Source organism: Mustelus asterias, chromosome 1 (assembly GCF_964213995.1).
Source record: "Mustelus asterias chromosome 1, sMusAst1.hap1.1, whole genome shotgun sequence".
In the NCBI taxonomy this organism is placed as follows: domain Eukaryota; kingdom Metazoa; phylum Chordata; class Chondrichthyes; order Carcharhiniformes; family Triakidae; genus Mustelus; species Mustelus asterias.
Window position 1 is genome coordinate 83,233,695 of NC_135801.1, and position 19,463 is coordinate 83,253,157.

The 19,463-nt window shown below is 43.1% G+C and overlaps 1 protein-coding gene across 1 annotated transcript in view; it reads right to left on the reverse strand.

The window, feature by feature from the left end:
• The window catches only part of scarb2c (scavenger receptor class B, member 2c), a 58,183-nt gene that overhangs the window by 4,382 nt on the left and 34,338 nt on the right, over positions 1–19,463 (reverse strand). Inside the window, exons 9-11 of the mRNA XM_078214251.1 lie at positions 18,908–18,981; positions 4,543–4,594; positions 3,746–3,904 (exon numbers count right to left, since the gene is read on the reverse strand). Of these exons, the coding sequence (XP_078070377.1) occupies positions 3,746–3,904; positions 4,543–4,594; positions 18,908–18,981 (285 nt within the window). The remainder of the gene's footprint in view (positions 1–3,745; positions 3,905–4,542; positions 4,595–18,907; positions 18,982–19,463) is intronic.

Consider the following 19,463-nt stretch of genomic DNA (forward strand, 5'->3'; position numbering starts at 1 on the left):
CTTTATCTTATGTAGCAGTCTTTGGTGCGACACCTTATCAAATGCCTTCTGGAAATCCAGATATACCACATCCACAGGTTCCCCATTGTCCACTGCACATGTAATGTTCTCAAAAAATTCCACCAAATTAGTCAAACATGACCTTCCCTTCATGAACCCATGCTGCATCTTGCCAATTGGTCAATTTATATCCAGATGTCTCGCTATTTCTTCCTTGATGATAGATTCAAGCATTTTCCCTACTACAGAAGTTAAGCTAACCGGCCTATAGTTACCCGCCTTTTGTCTAACTGTTTTTTAAATAGTGGTGTCACATTTGTTGTTTTCCAATCTGCGGGAACCACCCCAGAGTCCAGTGAATTTTGGTAAATTACCACTGGTGCATTTGCTATTTCTCCCGCCATCTCTTTTAGTATCCTGGGATGCATTCCATCAGGACCAGGAGACTCGTCTACCTTTAGCCCCATTAACTTGCCCAACACTACCTCTTTCATGATAATGATAGTTTCTAGGTTCTCACCTGCCATAGCCCTCCTGTCATCAATTTTTGGCATGTTATTTGTGTCTTCCACTGTGAAGACTGACACAAGATACCTATTCAATGCCTCAGCCATTTTCTCATTTCCAGTTATTACATCCCCCTTCTCATCCTCTAAAGGGCCAATGTTTACTTTAGTCACTCTTTCTTTTTATATAGATGTAGAAACTTTTGCTATCTGTTTTAAATCCTGAGCTAGTTTACTCTCATAATCCATCTTACTTTTCTTTATAGCTTTTTTCGTGGCTTTCTGCTGACCTTTAAAGATTTCCCAATCCTCTAGGTTCCCACTAATCTTTACCTTATCTTCCAAAATACAAAGTGGCATAGATTAGCCAAAAGAACAAAATGTTCAAGTCACAGAACAATGACAAGTATTGCAGTAATATTCACATCAACCCAAAACATTTCAAAACAGATTCAACTGGGACAGCTTCTGTCACCCAAATCCTTTCTCCCTGGCCACCAACCCCCTGCATTCTATACTGCCTAACCTGTGCTTTTTAAAAAAAAACCTGAATTGCAATGTTTGCATGCTGCTGTTCTCAAAGTTTAAAACTAGGACCTTGGACAAAGATCAAATTAGGCCATAAAATAGAGGGAAAGAAGCTGAACTATTCAAAACATCAATTATTTTTTTAATTCTTAAACTGGCATGTTGGGATTTGAACCCGCACTCTCTGGATATTAGCTTAGGTCTTTGGATTGTTTGTCCAGTGACATAACTAACCTTGCCTGAAATCTAAACACAGAGACACAAAATTTATTACTTTGGCTGCATGGAGTATATATTTTGTCATAATACTGCTGTGCCAAAGTGAAATTCTATCCTGAATTCCTGCTATGCCACCATTTGCACAGCTTTGGTTGGCAGGATAAGTTTGACGGGGTCACATGTGGGAAGGTGTAGTAGAGAGTTCTCTGTTGCTCAAGCTTATGTCTGGAAATTTTGGCTGCCAGTAAAATCATCCTAGTTCATACAGCTCCCAACAGATTATGACCAACGCAGCTCCTTTCAACTCGACAAGAGGTAAGTTTAAGTGAAATACAATCTTTTTCCAATGAGCCTCTCTGAAAGAAGTACCCATATCAGGCAAGATGAGGTTACAAACTAGAATCTTTTGTCACACCTATAAACTGTCGCCAAAATAATTATTTCACACTTAATGCAAGGGGGTATATAGAAAATAGGCACATGGTCACACCTTGCCTAGTTTTTACATTGGATCTGGTTTTGTGGACTTCGGTTTCCACCTAGCCGCTGGAGGACATGGGGTTTCGACTGGCCAATGGAGTTCTGTCAGTTTAAGGTGTGACTCAAGTGACTCTTTGGGCTACAACAAAATATTACACTCCGGCATCAACAATGACTCTAAGCAGTCAACTTGAACCAGGAAAATTAGCTTCTGCATTATAAAAGAGTGAGCGGGCTCATTGAAGGTGTCCTGCTATTTTTGGCTCATCCATCCTTCCAATGATGGCAGGTAGCAAATGGCTTCTTTGCTATTTAAAATCGAAGGAGAACAGGAGCAATCCAAAATGATCAAACCAGATCTTTACTGGGAACTGAGGAATTTGGTGAGCAGATATGCTGAAAGATTTGGGTGTCTAGAATCTGAAACGTAGCAGAACTCAGTTTGCAACCAGCTTCAGGCCATTGTAAAATGTCGTCTCCTCCATACAATGGCACCCAAGTTATGGCACTCAGCTGCGCAAATGGCTACTTTTTAAGCAATAGGGGGAGCATTCGAGAGTTGGGCTTGTGGGTGAGAAATGGGGGCAGCTAACACTGGGAAGTCAAATTTTAAAAAAACTATTGTCCTTTGGAAAATTCCTCTAGAATGGGACACTTAAGGGGACAAGATTATTCAAGAAGCACAGTAGAGGCTTGAAATCACATAACAAGCACCCCAATTTCATTATACTTCCAATAATATTTGATGCAAGAAATTTCAATATTTGTGGTTACTAAATCTAAGTACGCATTTGCTTTAATAACTTGAGAAAGTATGTTAGAGTTTCAATGTGCAACATCCCAGAGGTGTAGGGCAGTAGTTCAGGCCGGGAATACTTGTTTGCAGAGCTCAGCTACATCATGCCACTGTGAATGACCATTGAGTAGAGACCAATATGCCTTTTTAATTGGAGTCAAGTAAACCAAGTGGAATTGCTACCTCATGCTGCTTGTACATCATACACTTCTGATTTCAGAATAGCACTAAATAAGATTCAGGAGTAAGCTGCCCACTGGCCCTCTGTTTGAATATTACATAATAGGAAAGTCACAAGCAAAGAAAAATGTGGATCAATACGTAAATGGCATAAAAAGAAAAAGTGGTTTGACTCCACATTGGCAAGTCGAAATATCATGATGCAAAATGAAAGCATGTTTAACTGTTACAATTAATTTCTCGATCATTGCAATTGTAGAGATTGAAGATCAATTGTTATTTATAGCAAATGTTTGTAAATACAGTTGGTAGCATAATTAATACCAGTTTTTAAGCTCAAGTTTCAGGAAATAAAAATTAACAGTCCACCCTTTATCTTCAGTTAAAGTGCTAAACATTAAGTATACAATGTAATAGTAACAGAAAACAAATCAGAAATCTGAAAATGCATATGTTGACCTGGCAATGAAAGATTTTGATCATCTCATCCTCCCCTGCGTTGATACATGGGAGTTATTTAACCACAAGAATAGCAACTCGTCAATGTTTGCAACACTCCTATTTGTTGTAAGTCTCACACCCTCAAGTTTCCTTTCTCTTGATACTTTCTACTCTCACCCACTCTTCCTGAAGTTGGAGACTCTGTGGTTCTTAAGCAGGGAACAGCCAGATTTCTTAGGCAGACCTGGACATGGAGATAATTCTCAGAAGGGACCAACAAAGTCAATGCCCAACCAAGTTTTCACTCAGTATCCACGTATTTAAATTGACAACAAAAGGCAATCAGAAATGTTGGCGATTTGTAGGGTGAACACTTAACTGGATCTGAAGTCAGCCAACAGCACAGGCACGCAGGCTGAAGCAGAAACGTGCCTGCTCTGTGATGGGTTAACAATACTGCACAATTAAAACTAGAATGAGTCATCCAAATGAGCAAATAAATATCCTATTTGCTTCCATAAATCTAGTGTTGCATGTAATATTACCAAAGTATAACAAAAGTAGAGCACATTTCATTTAGATTGTGAACACCCACCTCAATAGCCACGTTGCGATTAGTGCACACAAGTATGATGAAAATCAATCCAAGGAGAACCCCCAGTCCCATTATCATGAAGGGGATTGCAGTTATCACTTCAGACACCAGGAGCATGGTGTTCAACTTAGCAGCCGATGTGTTATCAATCAAAACACTCTTAACAAGAGAAAAAACATGAAACAAAGTGAAAACAAAAAAGAAACTCCTTCGACAAGATACAGCTATGTAACCACAAAAAATGAAAGCCCCTATCGTTCACTACAATAAATAGTTCTAGGCTATCCCACATTGATCTTTAATTGCAAAAGACCATCCAGTTAAGTAGACATATTTTTGATGGCCTAGCAGAACTACTCATAACTATCATAGCTCATGTTAATGCTATAGTCACAAGGCATTTTAATAAGTATCTTCATTCCTCAAATGCATCTAGGAATAGTCCCGCATCCATAGCGCTGCCTTGCTTTCTTACCAAGAGAAAAAAGATTGTCCATATCTTTCAAGTGCCCAAAAAACATTAATTCCTACTGTAAGATTGATTAACAGTTTCAGATAGCATTGTGTCCTTGGAATGGGTGTTGAATCCTGCATGTTGTAATATTAAAACTTGCAGATCACATGCCCCCCTCCCACCCCGACTTAGCATGAAGATGTGAATGAAGCCCTGGGTCAGAGGTAATTGTGGAGCTATGAAGGCAAGCACTGGAAGACAATGTATTGTCTAGGCGGACATAATATCTCCAACTTCAAACTGAACATTTAGATTTCATTTGAGCATTCTAGAATAGTCTTACCTCATTGAGATACATCACAGGAAAGACAAGAGTTTGAACATTTGCTGTCTGCCTGCAAAAATAAAATAGGAAGTTTTATTATTAAAATGGCAGGCATTACTCCTGAAAGAAAGTGCTCTGGTTTCCTCCCACAAGGTCCAAAGATGTGTGGGTTGGGTTAATTGGCCATGCTAAATTGCCCCCTAGTGTCAGCAGGACTAGCAGGGTAAATACATGGGGTTACAGGGATAGGGTGGGATTGTTGTCGGTTCAGACTTGATGGGCCAAATGGCTTCCTCCTGAACTGTAGGGATTCTATAGTTCTATGAAGTGGTTAAAATGCAATTTTTAGTGCTGAGACGTTACATCACACGCTATTGCCATTTGAGTAACTTATTAACGTTATTTCAGCTTCACTGTACACAAGCTAAAAATGTACAAAATCAGCTAGCTCAGGAGGACTAACCCATTGCTGAATAAGGGCTTGACCTGTCACCTTTAAACCAGCTGTTGTTAACTCAGGATTGAAATTATAGATGCACATGGTTGGTCTGCAGTGGAATTTACAATACACTGAACTAAATTTTTAGTGCACTGTATTTTAAAAATTAAATGAATTCAATTCAAGGCAACAGTGAAAATGCTAACTCTGTATTTTGATTACTTCCATCATTTTCACAAAAAATGCAATGCTTACATTAGTCAAATGTGATTAGTTGACAGAACTAAGCTCTGCATATTAGCTTCTGAAAACCTGTTCAACAGGATTTGAAAAAGCATTTGAAGAGGTAGTGAGAGATTTAATCAGTGATAGAGGGAAGGATGTTCCCACGATACCTTCCAACTACACTGCACTTTATAAACTTACTTCAGTTTCATCAACTGCTGGCCGTTGCACTGTACTGTCAAATTGATTAGAGGTCATCTCTCACAATGACTTACATAACCACAGCTATTATATAACTAATGGATAGCTTTTCTTAATGGCAATGGTTTAATGTGAGAAAGCACTCTGTAGGTAAGAGGTGAGGGGAGAAAGATACAGAAGGGTCCAGAGGGGCAATTTTTTCACAGAGAGTGGCGAGTGTCTGGAACAAGCTGCCAGAGATAGTAGTCGAGGCGGGTACAATTTTGTCTTTTAAAAAGCATTTACAGTTACATGGGAAAGATGGGTATAGAGGGATATGGGCCTAACACAGGCAATTGGGACTAGCTTAGTGGTTTAAAAAAAAGGGCGGCATGGACAAGTTGGGCCAATGGGCCTGTTTCCATGCTGTAAACCTCTATGACTCTAAATGCGATTCGACGAAGTTGACATCAAGCTAAGAGCAGTGGGATGATAGAAGTTTAGTCAAAGTGGCAGCCTTTCAGGAAGAAAAGAGGATAGAGAGATGGCGAGGTTGTGGTAGGGGATTCCAGAGCTGAGTGCCTGGGCAGCTAAATGATGTCAATAGTGAGTTAAAGAGTATAAGGTGCGACACGGAGTGTCAGCCTAGATTTTTGTGCTCATGTCCTTGAGTGGGACTTGAACCACAACCTTTCTGACTCAGGGACAAGAGAACTAACAACTGACACTCATAGATGAGGATGGGGAGGGATAATATACCACCTCTCAGATTGTTATTCGTCACTTTAATGAGGCTAATTTCAATGCTGTGCCAGGGTGGAATAGAGGGCAGATATTCCAAGATGCAACTGCAGAAAAAATAGCCATAGATTTGGTAAGTGATGGCATGTTCAACAGCTTGAGTGTGAAGGGAGTTTGCAGATAGGGTGGTAGTTTGCAAGAACCCAATGTTCCAGTGGGCTCTTTGAGAAGGGGGTAATGATGGCATTTTTGAAAGGAAGGGGCAGTACCTAAGGAACTACAGGTACCAGCCATGGTTCAGCTGGTAGCATTCTACCTCTAGTCAAAAGGCTGCAGGTTCAAGTCTCATTCCAAAATTTGAGTGCAAAAATATCTAGGTGACACTTCAGTGCAGTACTAAGGGTGTGCTGCACTGTTGGAAGGCACTGCCTTTCAGATGTGACATTAAACCACAGCCCTGTTTTTCCCCCTCAGGTGGACATAAAAGATGCAATGGCACTATTTAAAGAGCAGCAGTGGAGTTAGCTCCGATGTCCCGGCCAATATTTACCCCACAATCAACAGAGAAAAAAAGGATTATCTTGTCATTATCACATTGTTGTTTGTGGGAGTTTGCTGAACCTAAACTGGTTGTCACGTTTCCTACATTACATTAGTGACTACATTTCAAAAAGTGATTAATTGGTCGTAAACCAAGACCAGAGATCGTGAAAGGCGCTATTTATTAGGCTAATCTCCTGCGGCGGAATGGGGTTGAGAAACTTATTAGCCATGATCAAATGGCGGAGCAGACTCGATGGGCTGAATGGTCCAATTCTGCTCCTATATCTTATGGTCTTATTTAAAACCAGTGTGTTCTTAACTTGAGACCTCTACATTCAAATTCAGCGCAAACAGCAAGGTTTCTAGTTTCCACTGACCAGCCATGAGACAACAACCTATCAGCAACCAATGAAGGGCGAGACTGGATTGGATGAATGACACGTCATCAGTTGCTGGGTATGTTTTCAAATATCTGGGTTTCTGGATGGGGAGCCCAGAGCAACAGGTAAATTCAATAGGCAGCAAGTGTGCTTGGAGTTAGTGGGCTTGAAGGGTGGGCACTGATGGGTTTGAGGAGTGGCACTGGGAGCTGGCAGGCATGGTGAGTTGGCACTTGGAGCTCAATTTCAATTGGATTCGGTGCTCTGAGTTTGGGGGGGGGGGGCTGGTGACTGCTTGGAACTTTTGGGTTAAGGCTGTGGTGGGTGCACAAAGTTGGCAAGTTGGGGTTGTGGTGGGTGCTCAAGGTTGGTGGGCAGCAGGGTGTGGGGGGTGGTGAGTGACCCTGACAGTCCCAGACCTTTGGTGGCCTCAATTCGTCTCCTGACTGGGTAGGGTACTTGGAGTTGGTGGGCTGAGGTCTTAGGAGCCCTCAACCTCAATTTGTATTTTCACCAGCAGCATGTCCAGGAGCGGCAGGTCAGGGAGCAGCGATGCTGGGAAGAGGGGACCAGGCATCCAGAACAGTGCCCATGGTGGAGAAAGAGAGAGGGGGAGAGAGAGAGAGAGGGGAGGGGAGTGGGGAAGAGGAGGAGGTGCGATGGAGGATGAAGGAGGTGCGACGGGGGGAGGGAGAAAGAGAGAGGGTATATAGGGGGGGGGGGAAATAGAGTATGTCCATAAGTCTGGCTCACTCCCAGACTCCGGCTTCTCATTTAGCCACACCAGCATGTACTCTCATCCATTCTCAGTGGGTGAGGGTAATTGAGTGAGCACTCAGACTGGGAGTGGCACAGTGGTTAGCATTGCTGCCTCACAATGCCAAGGACCCGGGTTTGATTCCCAGCTTGGGTCACTGACTATGCAAAGTCTACACATTCTGCCCGTGTCTGTGTGGGTTTCCTCCGGGTGCTCCGGTTTCCTCCCACAGTCTGAAAGATGTGCTGGTTAGGTGCATTGACTGTGTTAAATTCTCCCTCAGTGTACCCGAACAGGCAGCGGAGTGTGGCAATTAGGGGATTTTCAGCGTAACTTCATTGCATTGCAGTGTTAATGTAAACCTGCTTGTGACAATAAGTAAAAACTAAAAAATAGTTCTATTACATTCTAATACCCTTATTTATTTCTTAGTTGTTTTTTTGCTCAGCAAGTTGTTGCTTTCCATACTCAATTTTAAATTCACGTGTAATGATGCCCCAAACATTATCTTTCCCAAATTTGCTGATTGGTTCCTTGAGTGAGATAAAGTTTGAAATGTGGCTCCCCCAGGAAAAAGGTTGAACAAACTTGTTCTTGAGGGTTGCAGTGTGTGGGGAATGAAAACAAAAACACTTGTGCAGCGAGAGGCCTTTAAGGTTGACATTTGTAAAGTGAGTTTAACCCCACACGCGAGCCACCAATGCCAACATTGACTATAACATTAGATGCAAAAAGTGGAACATTTTTAAAAAGATTTTTTAAAAGATTATACTATTAGCACATTTTGTGCATTTGGAGCAATGTTGTCTAACCTACTGTTGGGCAATATCTCGTCCCACAGCCTGGTGACAGCCCTTGTGTTTATATTTCCTATTTGCTCATTTGTCATATCCCAATGTTAAATGCCTGAATGTTTGTACAGGCTTGCTGTCAAGTACCGGTGCCTCTCTGACAAATGAAGCTGATATTGGAACAGCATGATCTGTTGGCATCAGTAACTTGGATACACATGAAAGGGGAATGCAGACTTAAACCAGTCCAAGTGTTCACGGTGCATACCAAGGTCGACCATGTAAACAAAAACTTAAGACGTTTGTTTGGGCATCAGCACCAGTTAGTTTTTTAAAAAACACATTTTAACTCCTGATAGGTGGTTTGCACTGTCACAGATCCTTAAATGATGCAGAAACATCACAGCACACAAAACCCATACTGCTGAGAATATCTCAATACTAAAGCGGAATAGACCATAAGATATAGGAATAGAATGAGGTTATTCCGCCAGTTGAGTCTGCTTCACTATTCGATCATGACTGATATGTTTCTCAACCCCATTCTCTTGCTTTTTCCCCATAATCTTGGATTCCCTTACCAATCAGGAACCTATCTATCTCTGCCTTAAATATACTCAACTTGGCCTCCACAGCTTTCTGAGGCAATGAATTCCACAGATTCACCATTCTCTGGCAGAAGAAATTCCTCCTCATCTTGGTTCTAAAGGGTCATCCCTTTACTCTGAGGCTCTGCCCTCGGACCCTAGACTCTCCTACTAATGGAAACATCTTCCCCATGTCCACTCTATCCAGGCCTTTCAGTATTCTGCAAGTTTCAATGAGATCCTCACATCCTTCTAAACTCTATCGAGAACAGACCCAGAGTCCTCAAATGGTCCTCATACATCAAACCTTTCATTCCCGGGATCATTCTTGTGAATAGTTATATCCAAAATCTTCATTGCATGCTCACATTTAAATGTGCGAAATGAGATTCAAGTGCCACCCCATTTAAATATCACAAGGGTGAACCACTGTCAGTGTTACATAAATCTACCAACGTGTCTGATGTTTTATATTAGCTTCGTTCACTTCAAGATGACTAGGAGTTGCAGGCATCCTTAGTATCTGTTGAGTATAATTCTTCAACTAATTACACTGGTCTCAAAAACACATTTCAATTTAGACCTGCAGAAACATCTTGAGAATCATTTTGTAGAATCCACAGTGCAGGAGGCCATTTGGCCCATCGAGCCAACACATAGAACATAGAACATAGAACATTACAGCGCAGAACAGGCCCTTCGGCCCACGATGTTGCACCGACCAGTTAAAAAAAAAAGAAAAAAAAAAACTGTGACCCTCCAACCTAAACCAATTTCTTTTCGTCCATGAACCTATCTACGGATCTCTTAAACGCCCCCAAACTAGGCGCATTTACTACTGATGCTGGCAGGGCATTCCAATCCCTCACCACCCTCTGGGTAAAGAACCTACCCCTGACATCGGTTCTATAACTACCCCCCCTCAATTTAAAGCCATGCCCCCTCGTGCTGGATTTCTCCATCAGAGGAAAAAGGCTATCACTATCCACCCTATCTAAACCTCTAATCATCTTATATGTTTCAATAAGATCCCCTCTTAGCCGCCGCCTTTCCAGCGAAAACAATCCCAAATCCCTCAGCCTCTCCTCATAGGATCTCCCCTCCATACCAGGCAACATCCTGGTAAACCTCCTCTGCACCCTCTCCAAAGCCTCCACATCCTTCCTGTAATGTGGGGACCAGAACTGCACACAGTACTCCAAGTGCGGCCGCACCAGAGTTGTGTACAGTTGCAACATAACGCTACGACTCCTAAATTCAATCCCCCTACCAATAAACGCCAAGACACCATATGCCTTCTTAACAACCTTATCTACTTGATTCCCAACTTTCAGGGATCTATGCACACATACACCTAGATCCCTCTGCTCCTCCACACTATTCAAAGTCCTCCCGTTAGCCCTATACTCAACACATCTGTTATTCCTACCAAAGTGAATTACCTCACACTTCTCCGCATTAAACTCCATCCGCCACCTCTCGGCCCAACTTTGCAACCTGTCTAAGTCTTCCTGCAAACTACGACACCCTTCCTCACTGTCTACCACACCACCGACTTTGGTGTCATCAGCAAATTTGCTAATCCACCCAACTATACCCTCATCCAGATCATTAATAAATATTACAAACAGCAGTGGCCCCAAAACAGATCCCTGAGGTACACCACTTGTAACCGCACTCCATGATGAATATTTACTATCAACCACCACCCTCTGTTTCCTATCCGCTAGCCAATTCCTGATCCAATTTCCTAGATCACCCCCAATCCCATACATCTGCATTTTCTGCAGAAGCCTACCATGGTGAACCTTATCAAACGCCTTACTAAAATCCATATATACCACGTCCACTGCCTTGCCCCCATCCACCTCCTTGGTCACTTTCTCAAAAAACTCAATAAGGTTAGTAAGGCACGACCTACCTGCCACAAAACCATGCTGACTATCACCTATCAATTCATTACTCTCCAAATAACTATAAATCCTATCCCTTATAATTTTTTCCAACATCTTGCCGACAACAGAAGTGAGACTCACCGGTCTATAATTCCCGGGGAAGTCTCTGTTCCCCTTCTTAAACAATGGGACAACATTCGCTAACCTCCAATCTTCTGGTACTATACCAGAGGCCAACGACGACCTGAAGATCAGAGCCAGAGGCTCTGCAATCACTTCTCTTGCCTCCCAGAGAATCCTTGGATAAATCCCATCCGGACCAGGGGATTTATCTATTTTCAGACCCTCCAGAATATCCTGCACATCCTCCTTATCAACTGTAATACTGTCTATTCTACTCCCTTGCAACCCAGTGTCCTCCTCAGCTATATTCATGTCCCCTTGCGTGAACACCGAAGAGAAATATTGGTTCAATGCTTCACCAATCTCCTCCGGTTCCACACATAACTTCCCTCTGCCATCTATAACTGGCCCTAAACTTGCCCTAACCAACCTTCTGTTCTTGACATACCTATAGAACGCCTTAGGATTCTCTTTAACCCTATCGGCCAAAGTCTTCTCATGTCCCCTTTTAGCCCTTCTAAGCTCGCTCTTCAACTCCCTCTTAGCCAATCTAAAGCTTTCTAGTGCACTACCCGAGTGCTCACGTCTCATCCGAACATAAGCCTCCTTTTTCTTTTTAACCAACAAAGAAACTTTTTTGGTGCACCACGGTTCCCTAGCCCTACCAATTCCTCCTTGCCTGACAGGGACATACCTATCACAGACTCGCAGTAGCTGCTCCTTGAAAAAACTCCACATGTCGGACGTTCCCAGTCCCTGTAATCTCCTAGTCCAACCTATGTTTCCTAATTCTCTCCTAATAGCCTCATAATTACCCTTCCCCCAGCTAAAACCATTGGCCCGAGGTTCATGCCTATCCCTTTCCATCACTAAGGTGAACGTAACCGAATTGTGGTCACTATCACCAAAATGCACACCAACTTCCAAGTCTAGCACCTGGTCTGGCTCATTTCCCAGCACCAGATCCAATATAGCCTCACCTCTAGTTGGCCTGTCTACATACTGAGTCAAAAAACCTTCCTGCACGCTTTGAACAAAAACTGACCCCTCTAACGAGCTAGAGCTATAACAATTCCAGTCAATATTAGTCAAGTTAAAATCCCCCATAACAATTGCCCTATTACTTTCACTCCTAAGCAGGATTGACTCCGCAATCCTTTCCTCAACCTCTCTAGAACTTTTAGGAGGTCTATAAAAGACTCCCAACAGGGTGACCTCTCCTCTCCTATTTCTAATCTCCGCCCATACTACCTCAACAGATAAGTCCTCATCAAACCTCCTCTCTGACACTGTGATACAATCTCTGACCAATAATGCTACCCCTCCCCCTCTTCTACCTCCTTCCCTACTTCGACTAAAACATTTGAACCCCGGGACCTGCAGCATCCATTCCTGCCCCTGCTCTATCCATGTCTCTGAAATAGCCACAACATCGAAGTCCCAGGTACTGATCCACGCTCCAAGTTCACCCACTTTATTGCGAATACTCCTGGCATTGAAGTATACACATTTCAAACCCTGCTCCACCCCATCCATGCATCCCTCACTTTCAGCCCCACTACTCAGGATCCCTCCCCCCCCCCGAATCAGTTTAAACCTCCCTGCATGGCCTTAGCAAATTTACCCCCCAGGATATTGGTCCCTTTCTGATTAAGGTGTAGACCATCCTTCTCATAGAGGTCACACCTTCCCCAGTACGAGCCCCAATTGCTTAAGTACCTGAACCCCTCCCTCCTGCACCATCCCCTCAGCCATGAATTCAAACCTTCCCTCTCCCTATTCCTCTCTAAACTATCCCGTGGTACAGGCAAGAGTCCAGAGATAACCACTCTGTCAGTCTTGGCCTTTAGTTTCCACCCCAACTCCATAAATCCCTGCCTAATATCCCCTTCCCCTATCCTCCCTATGTCGTGTGTCCCCACATGTACAATAACTTGTGGTTTATCTCCCTCCCCCCTAAGAGTCCTGAATACCCTGTCAGACACATCCCGGACCCCAGCCCCTGGTAGGCAACACACCAACCCTGAGTCCCTACCTTTAGTTCCGACCCTCCTATCTGTCCCCTTAATTGTGGAGTCCCCAATCACAAGGCCCAGTCTTTTACAGCCCCTAACCACCTGAGCTTTCTCACTCGGCTCACCCCCAGAGATCTGCTCTCTATGCTCAGTTGATTCCTCCTCAACTGTAGCCTCCAGCACCGAAAACCTATTATGGAGGGGAACCGCCCCAGGGGATTGTCTTCCCGATTGCTTCTTACCCCTCCTCCTGGCATTGACCCAAGCCTCATTTCTAGGAGTTACTATTTCTCTATAACTCCTATCAACTTCCACCTCCGCCTCCTGAATTATGCGGAGTTCCTCTACCTCCCCTTCCAGCTCCTTTACACGCTCCTCCAGAAGCTGCAATCTAATGCACTTCTTACAACTAAAATCTCCTGAAACACTACTGGATTTCCTCACCACATACATCCCACAGGAGATGCAGCATACTGCCTGAACTGCCATCCCTGAAGCCATTACCAGCAAGAAAAAAAGAAAACAAAAAAAAAAACTTCCCCACACTTCCCCAACTGTCACTCTCCACTGCAGCCCGAGCAACACTCCCTCACTGAGACACCAACTGTCACACTCTACTGCAGCCCGAGCAGCACTCCCACAGACAACACGGACAACAATCCCACCCAGGCCCTATCCCCATAACCCCACACATTTATCCTCCTAGTCCCTCTCACACTAAGGGGCAATTTATCATGGCCAATCAACCTAACCTGCACATCTTTGGACCGTGGGAGGAAATCGGAGCACCCGGAGGAAACACACGCAGATACAGGGAGAATGTGCAAACTCCACACAGACCCGAGGCTGGAATCAAACCTGGGTTCCTGGCACTGAGGCAGCAGTGCTAACCACTGTGCCACCGTGCCACTGTATAAATTTACAAAGCCACATCATACACACACTGTGCTTTGGGTAGTATGCATCTTTATACTGTCTGCCCACAAGCTCCATCAGCTGATAAGTAAATATGTGCACCCTTCAGGCAGATATCAATGACAGACTAAATCTCGAAGAGGGAAAATTTATTCCATTACAATGACGTGCTTGCAAGTCATGCTTCATTTTCAAACAGGTGGCTTTTTTCTTTAAACTATTTCATTATGTGCTTTCTCTTTTAGTAAAGCAAATAGGACTTTGTACTTATCAATATTTTTGTTAGGTATGCCAGGCCATTATGGACAACTGATTCCTTCAAACCTTCTTCGTTACTGAAAGTGACAAATGATTAGGTGCTATCAACTTGTTCAAGAAAAATAAATCACATAGTAGGAATGCATCTCAGGATAAAACTTACCTAATTTTAAAAGCCGTGGAAAAATTTGCAACACAGTTTTGCCAGCACAAAGCTATACAGAGTCATTGCATGAACAAAGGCTAACATAAAAGGGACTTCTGTGGGGTTTACCTCTGGTGTCTGCATGCTATGTATCGTCTTAGTTCAGTTAAGTGTGAATTTCCATTTTTACAGTAATGTTAAACAAATTTCCAAATCTGTAAGCCCTCGTTGGGGTGCAATGTTTTAGTTATAATATTTACAGTGGCAATGAGCTGGATCTGACTACCAGCTTCAAATAAAAGTATTGATGTGCCACTGTGCAAAGGCCAAGTTAACTGTTGAGCTTACAGAAAGATATCGCCATAATCTAGGAATCTGATAGCTCTGCTATTAGGCAATTGGAGGCAGATGGTGTGTTGTATGAAGACACTAATTACCTGAAGTATTACTGCTCTGAATTATGACATGGGGCAGCATGGTAGCACAATGGAGGCGGCATGGTGGTACAGTGGTTAGCACTGCTGCCTCACAGTGCCAGGGACCCAGGTTTGATTCACGGCTTGAGTCACTATATGTGTGGAGTTTGCACATTCTCCCCGTGTCTGCGTGGATTTCCTCCGGGTGCTCCGGTTTCCTCCCACAGTCCAAAAGATGTGCAGGTTAGGTGGATTGGCCATGCTAAATTGTCCCTAGTATCAGGGGGACTAGCTAGGGTAAATGCATGGGGTCTTGGGGGATAGGACCTGGGTGGGATTGTGGTCGGAGCGGACTCGATGGGCCGAATGGCCTCCTTCTGCACTGTAGGATTCTATGCAAGATATTCAATGGAGGTTTAATAGACTTGCTACATGATCAGAGTTGGTTTTCAGTGGCCTCTGTCAGCACAGATCTATCAATGCATTAACTGTCAGGGTACTGCTGCTCTTCCATGTCCAACTTGGAAAGAAAGAACAATGTTTTCTACAGGTTGAATCTGCTCCATGGATGGCCATCCTGATGAGATGGGGAGGCTACTACACTCCAATGATCCCCTGAGAAATTGCTACCATTGGGGCCACCCCAGCAGCAAGGTCGCAATGAGATCCCATTCAGGTGCCAGACAGTCCAAAAAGGCCTGTGGCAGAACAGACAAAGAAAGACTGTGCGCTTGACAGCTACAAAAGCAGAGGCATCTGCAGTGTGACAAGGTAGAACATAGAACATAGAACATTACAGCGCAGAACAGGCCCTTCGGCCCACGATGTTGCACCGACCAGTTAAAAAAAAACTGTGATGGTGGTCCCAATCATGGCAGCTTGGCTGGAATCTGATCCTCGACCTGTCAAGATCATGTCGACAAGGAGTATGCCCCATGTTCCATTAAACAAAGCCATTGTCCAAAGATGTGCGGGTCAGGTTGATTGGCCATGCTAAATTGACCCTAGTGTTAGGGGGATTAGCAGGGTAAATGTGGCCAAATGGCCAACAGCCTGAACAACTAGGCCCGACACATTTGCTGAAAGCCAGAAAATCTTCCAGGAGGGCGCGAAAAGGGGTATAAAAGACACTTGGAGGCTACCCCCAGCAAAGACGCGACTCGATCCAGGTGCAGACTCGACCTACAGAAAAGACTCAGCGGAGATCCAGTGACGATGGAAGAGGATATACGAGACCAATATTCACAAAAAGGACCCTGAGTTTGAAATGGGGAGATGCCCAGACCCAGCAGCTCGGTCAAGTTCATCGACATGGGTAATATCAGAAATCTCAGACAGGTAGCATAAAGTTATTATGGCAATTGAGAATTGTTATCAAACAGAGTTTGTATGATAAGGATTTATTAATAAAATTGACTTAAGTCGCTAAATGACTCTTGTCCTTTGTTCATTTCTAAGAGCTCCTGGGTAAAGGAGTTTTAGTATAAACTGGTCAAAGTGTCTAATGTTTAGACAACATGGTGAATTAATTCCTCTCTTAACATCAACTAGGGATGACCAACTTTGAGCCTCCCCCACCATTTAAAACTGCATTTATCCAACATTGGGTTTTTTTCCTGTTGACAATCTGGGCAAAAGCCCAAGCACTCGTCAAGATTCAAAAATAAACAGAATCCTCAACATCAAACCTTGATTAAAAAAGACAAAGAAAATAACTTACTGATCATGTGGAGTTAAAATGCTATGCATGTGCATGCACTTGCAATAAACCAACATAGCAAAGGCATTTTAAAAATATAGAAATATATATGGTGCAGCATTTTTAAAAAGTATTGACCAATGTCGCTCAAATTTCTCAACTTTATAGCTGACCCACCAAGTGAAAGAAAAAAAGAGATTTCCCCCAAATGGGGTGGAAACTTGAGAACCATTGGTGTATTGAGAGCTGCACAAGTCACAATAATTATAACAGCAAATGTTAGAAAAGGAACTGTGGAAGGTGTTACAGAATGCAAAATGACAGTGCACCACAATGTGGAGGGTGATGCAGACAACACTGGAGGTGACAGTAAAGGTGGAGGAATCCGGATTGAGCAGCGATTGCAGGTTTAGAGCGAGGCTTTGACAAGTATGGTCTTATCGTTAAAACTCCGGATTGCAAATACACTCACTTCCCTCCAAGCTTGGAGATCTTTCAAAAAGCTTTTGAATAAATGCGAGTTTGGATACGGGGCAGCAGTTGCATTGATCTTTGTTTTGAACAGAGGGTAGAAAGGAAGCAATGATGGGAGTTTTGAAGCAGGCTTCACAGACAACTTCACTAAAGGCTGGAGGGGAGATATGGAGGAGGTAGCAATGACGGAAAAGAAGAAAATTTCAGAACTAAGCGAACAAAAAGGTCCGAAGAAGGAATAGAAGTGATGACAACAGTGTTGACGGGGCAGTGATAAATGTTGTAGCTGGAAGCGATGGGGCTCCCATAGTCCTCTGGTGGTGTACCACATCTTGCACTAGCATTTCAGCATCAAATTCAAAATGCTTTCGCTCAATTACAACCACAACTTGCTGTCTGATCCCTCCTGGTTTCTATAAAGCTCTCTGACACTACATTCTTGTGCATGCCCTCCACTCTCCTGAGCATCCACCCTCTACACTATCAATGGGATTGCCTCTAAACTGTCCTCCCTCACCTCTCCTTCCACATCTTTTTAATTCCTGCACCTCCTCTTATTTAAAAGAAATCACTTCTTTCAACCACATCTCTGGCCCCATTGACCAACTCTATTCCCATCACTACATAGCAACAGGAGTAGGCCACTCAGCCCTTGGAAACAATTCTATCATATAAGTAGACCATGGCTGATGTGCATCTTAACTCTACATATGCACTATAAGCACGGGATTATTCCTTATCCTTGCCTAGCAAAAATCTATCAACCTTAATTTTTAAATTTTCAATTCACCCTTCAACAGCTTTTTGGGAGATTTCCAGACTCTCAATACGGTTATTACCCAGTTCAATCCTCTGAAGTAGAAAGAAATTTATATAATTTTTAAATATAAAAAATTGTAAATCTATCCAGAATGGCCGATAATCTGGGGCAATCAGGGAAAGATGTTCAAGGTATAGCAGTGAGCGGAAAGGGATAGCAGATACCATGGGCGGCACAGTAGCTAGCACTGCTGCTTTACAGCTCCAGGAACCTGGGTTCGATTCCTGGTTTGGGTCACTGTGTGGAGTTTGCACATTCTCCTCGTGCCTGCGTGGGTTTCCTCTGGGTGCTCCAGTTTCCTCCCACAGTCCAAAGATGTGCAGGTTAGGTTGATTGGCCATGCTAAAATTGCCCCTTAGTGTCCTGAGATGCGTAGGTTAGAGGGATTAGCGGATAAATATGTAGGGATATGGGGTAGGGCCTGGGTGGGATTGTGGTTGGTGCAGACTCAATGGGCCAGATGGCCTCTTTCTGCACTGTAGGGTTTCTATGATTCTACCAAGATGGATGGAACAAGCAGAGGAGCTTGGGCCATGGTGGGTGGTTGCCAGCTAGTTTAGAATGGAGATGAGTGCAGAAATTATACATTTACTGGCAGCAAGCAGTAGCAGGTTAGTCTGACCGCCCAACTCTGAATAAGTTACAGTAAGAAAAATGAGGTCTACAAAGAAAACGGCCTCAAAATGAAATTCTGTTTTCCAATCTTTTGTGATCAAATTAAAGAGAAAATCTTCAAAACTCAGGTGATAATAAAATCTAATGAAATTCTGGCCTTTCCCTTTATTTTGAGACTTAAAAATTATGGGAATAAACAGAGAGCAGTCGACTGGCTTTTGAATCATTACAACTTAAACTACAACTTTTGACAAAATATAAAAGCATTACAGTTCTGAATAAATATGATGCAAACGATGTTTGCAAGAACAGCGTACCTTCATTAGCAAGCATTGGCATTGCACAATAATTCAAAATCTACTTACATAAATCCATCTATTTTTTCAATGTAAACATTGACCTGAACTCGTTTTGCTGCCCTCACGAGAAGTCCTGTAAGCTGAACAGTAAAAACAGACAGATATACACTTGTGCATTTATACAGTATTAAACGGTTACGTTTTGTGGTGTTCACCAACTTGCAATAAATTCCTTACAATGAATTGCACCCACTTACATTATTCTAGAACATGACCAATTCTGTACCCTGCTTACATTGCAAGGTGCATTTGCTGCAATCACAACTGCAGGGGATGCATTCACTGGACATGTAGTCACAGTGTCTGTCATCTTCCTGCATCACAGAATAGGACCATCCATAATATTGAGAAATGTAAAGACATTTTAACAGTTACAGCATCTATAAAATGCGCACTTTTTCCACCAATCAAAAATAAAGTTAAAGTTTATTTATTAGTCACAAGTAGGCTTACATTAACAACGCAATGAAGTTACTGTGAAAATCCCTGAGTCGCCACACTCCGGCGCCTGTTCCGAGTACATGGAGAGAGAATTTAGCATGGCCAATGCACCTAACCAGCA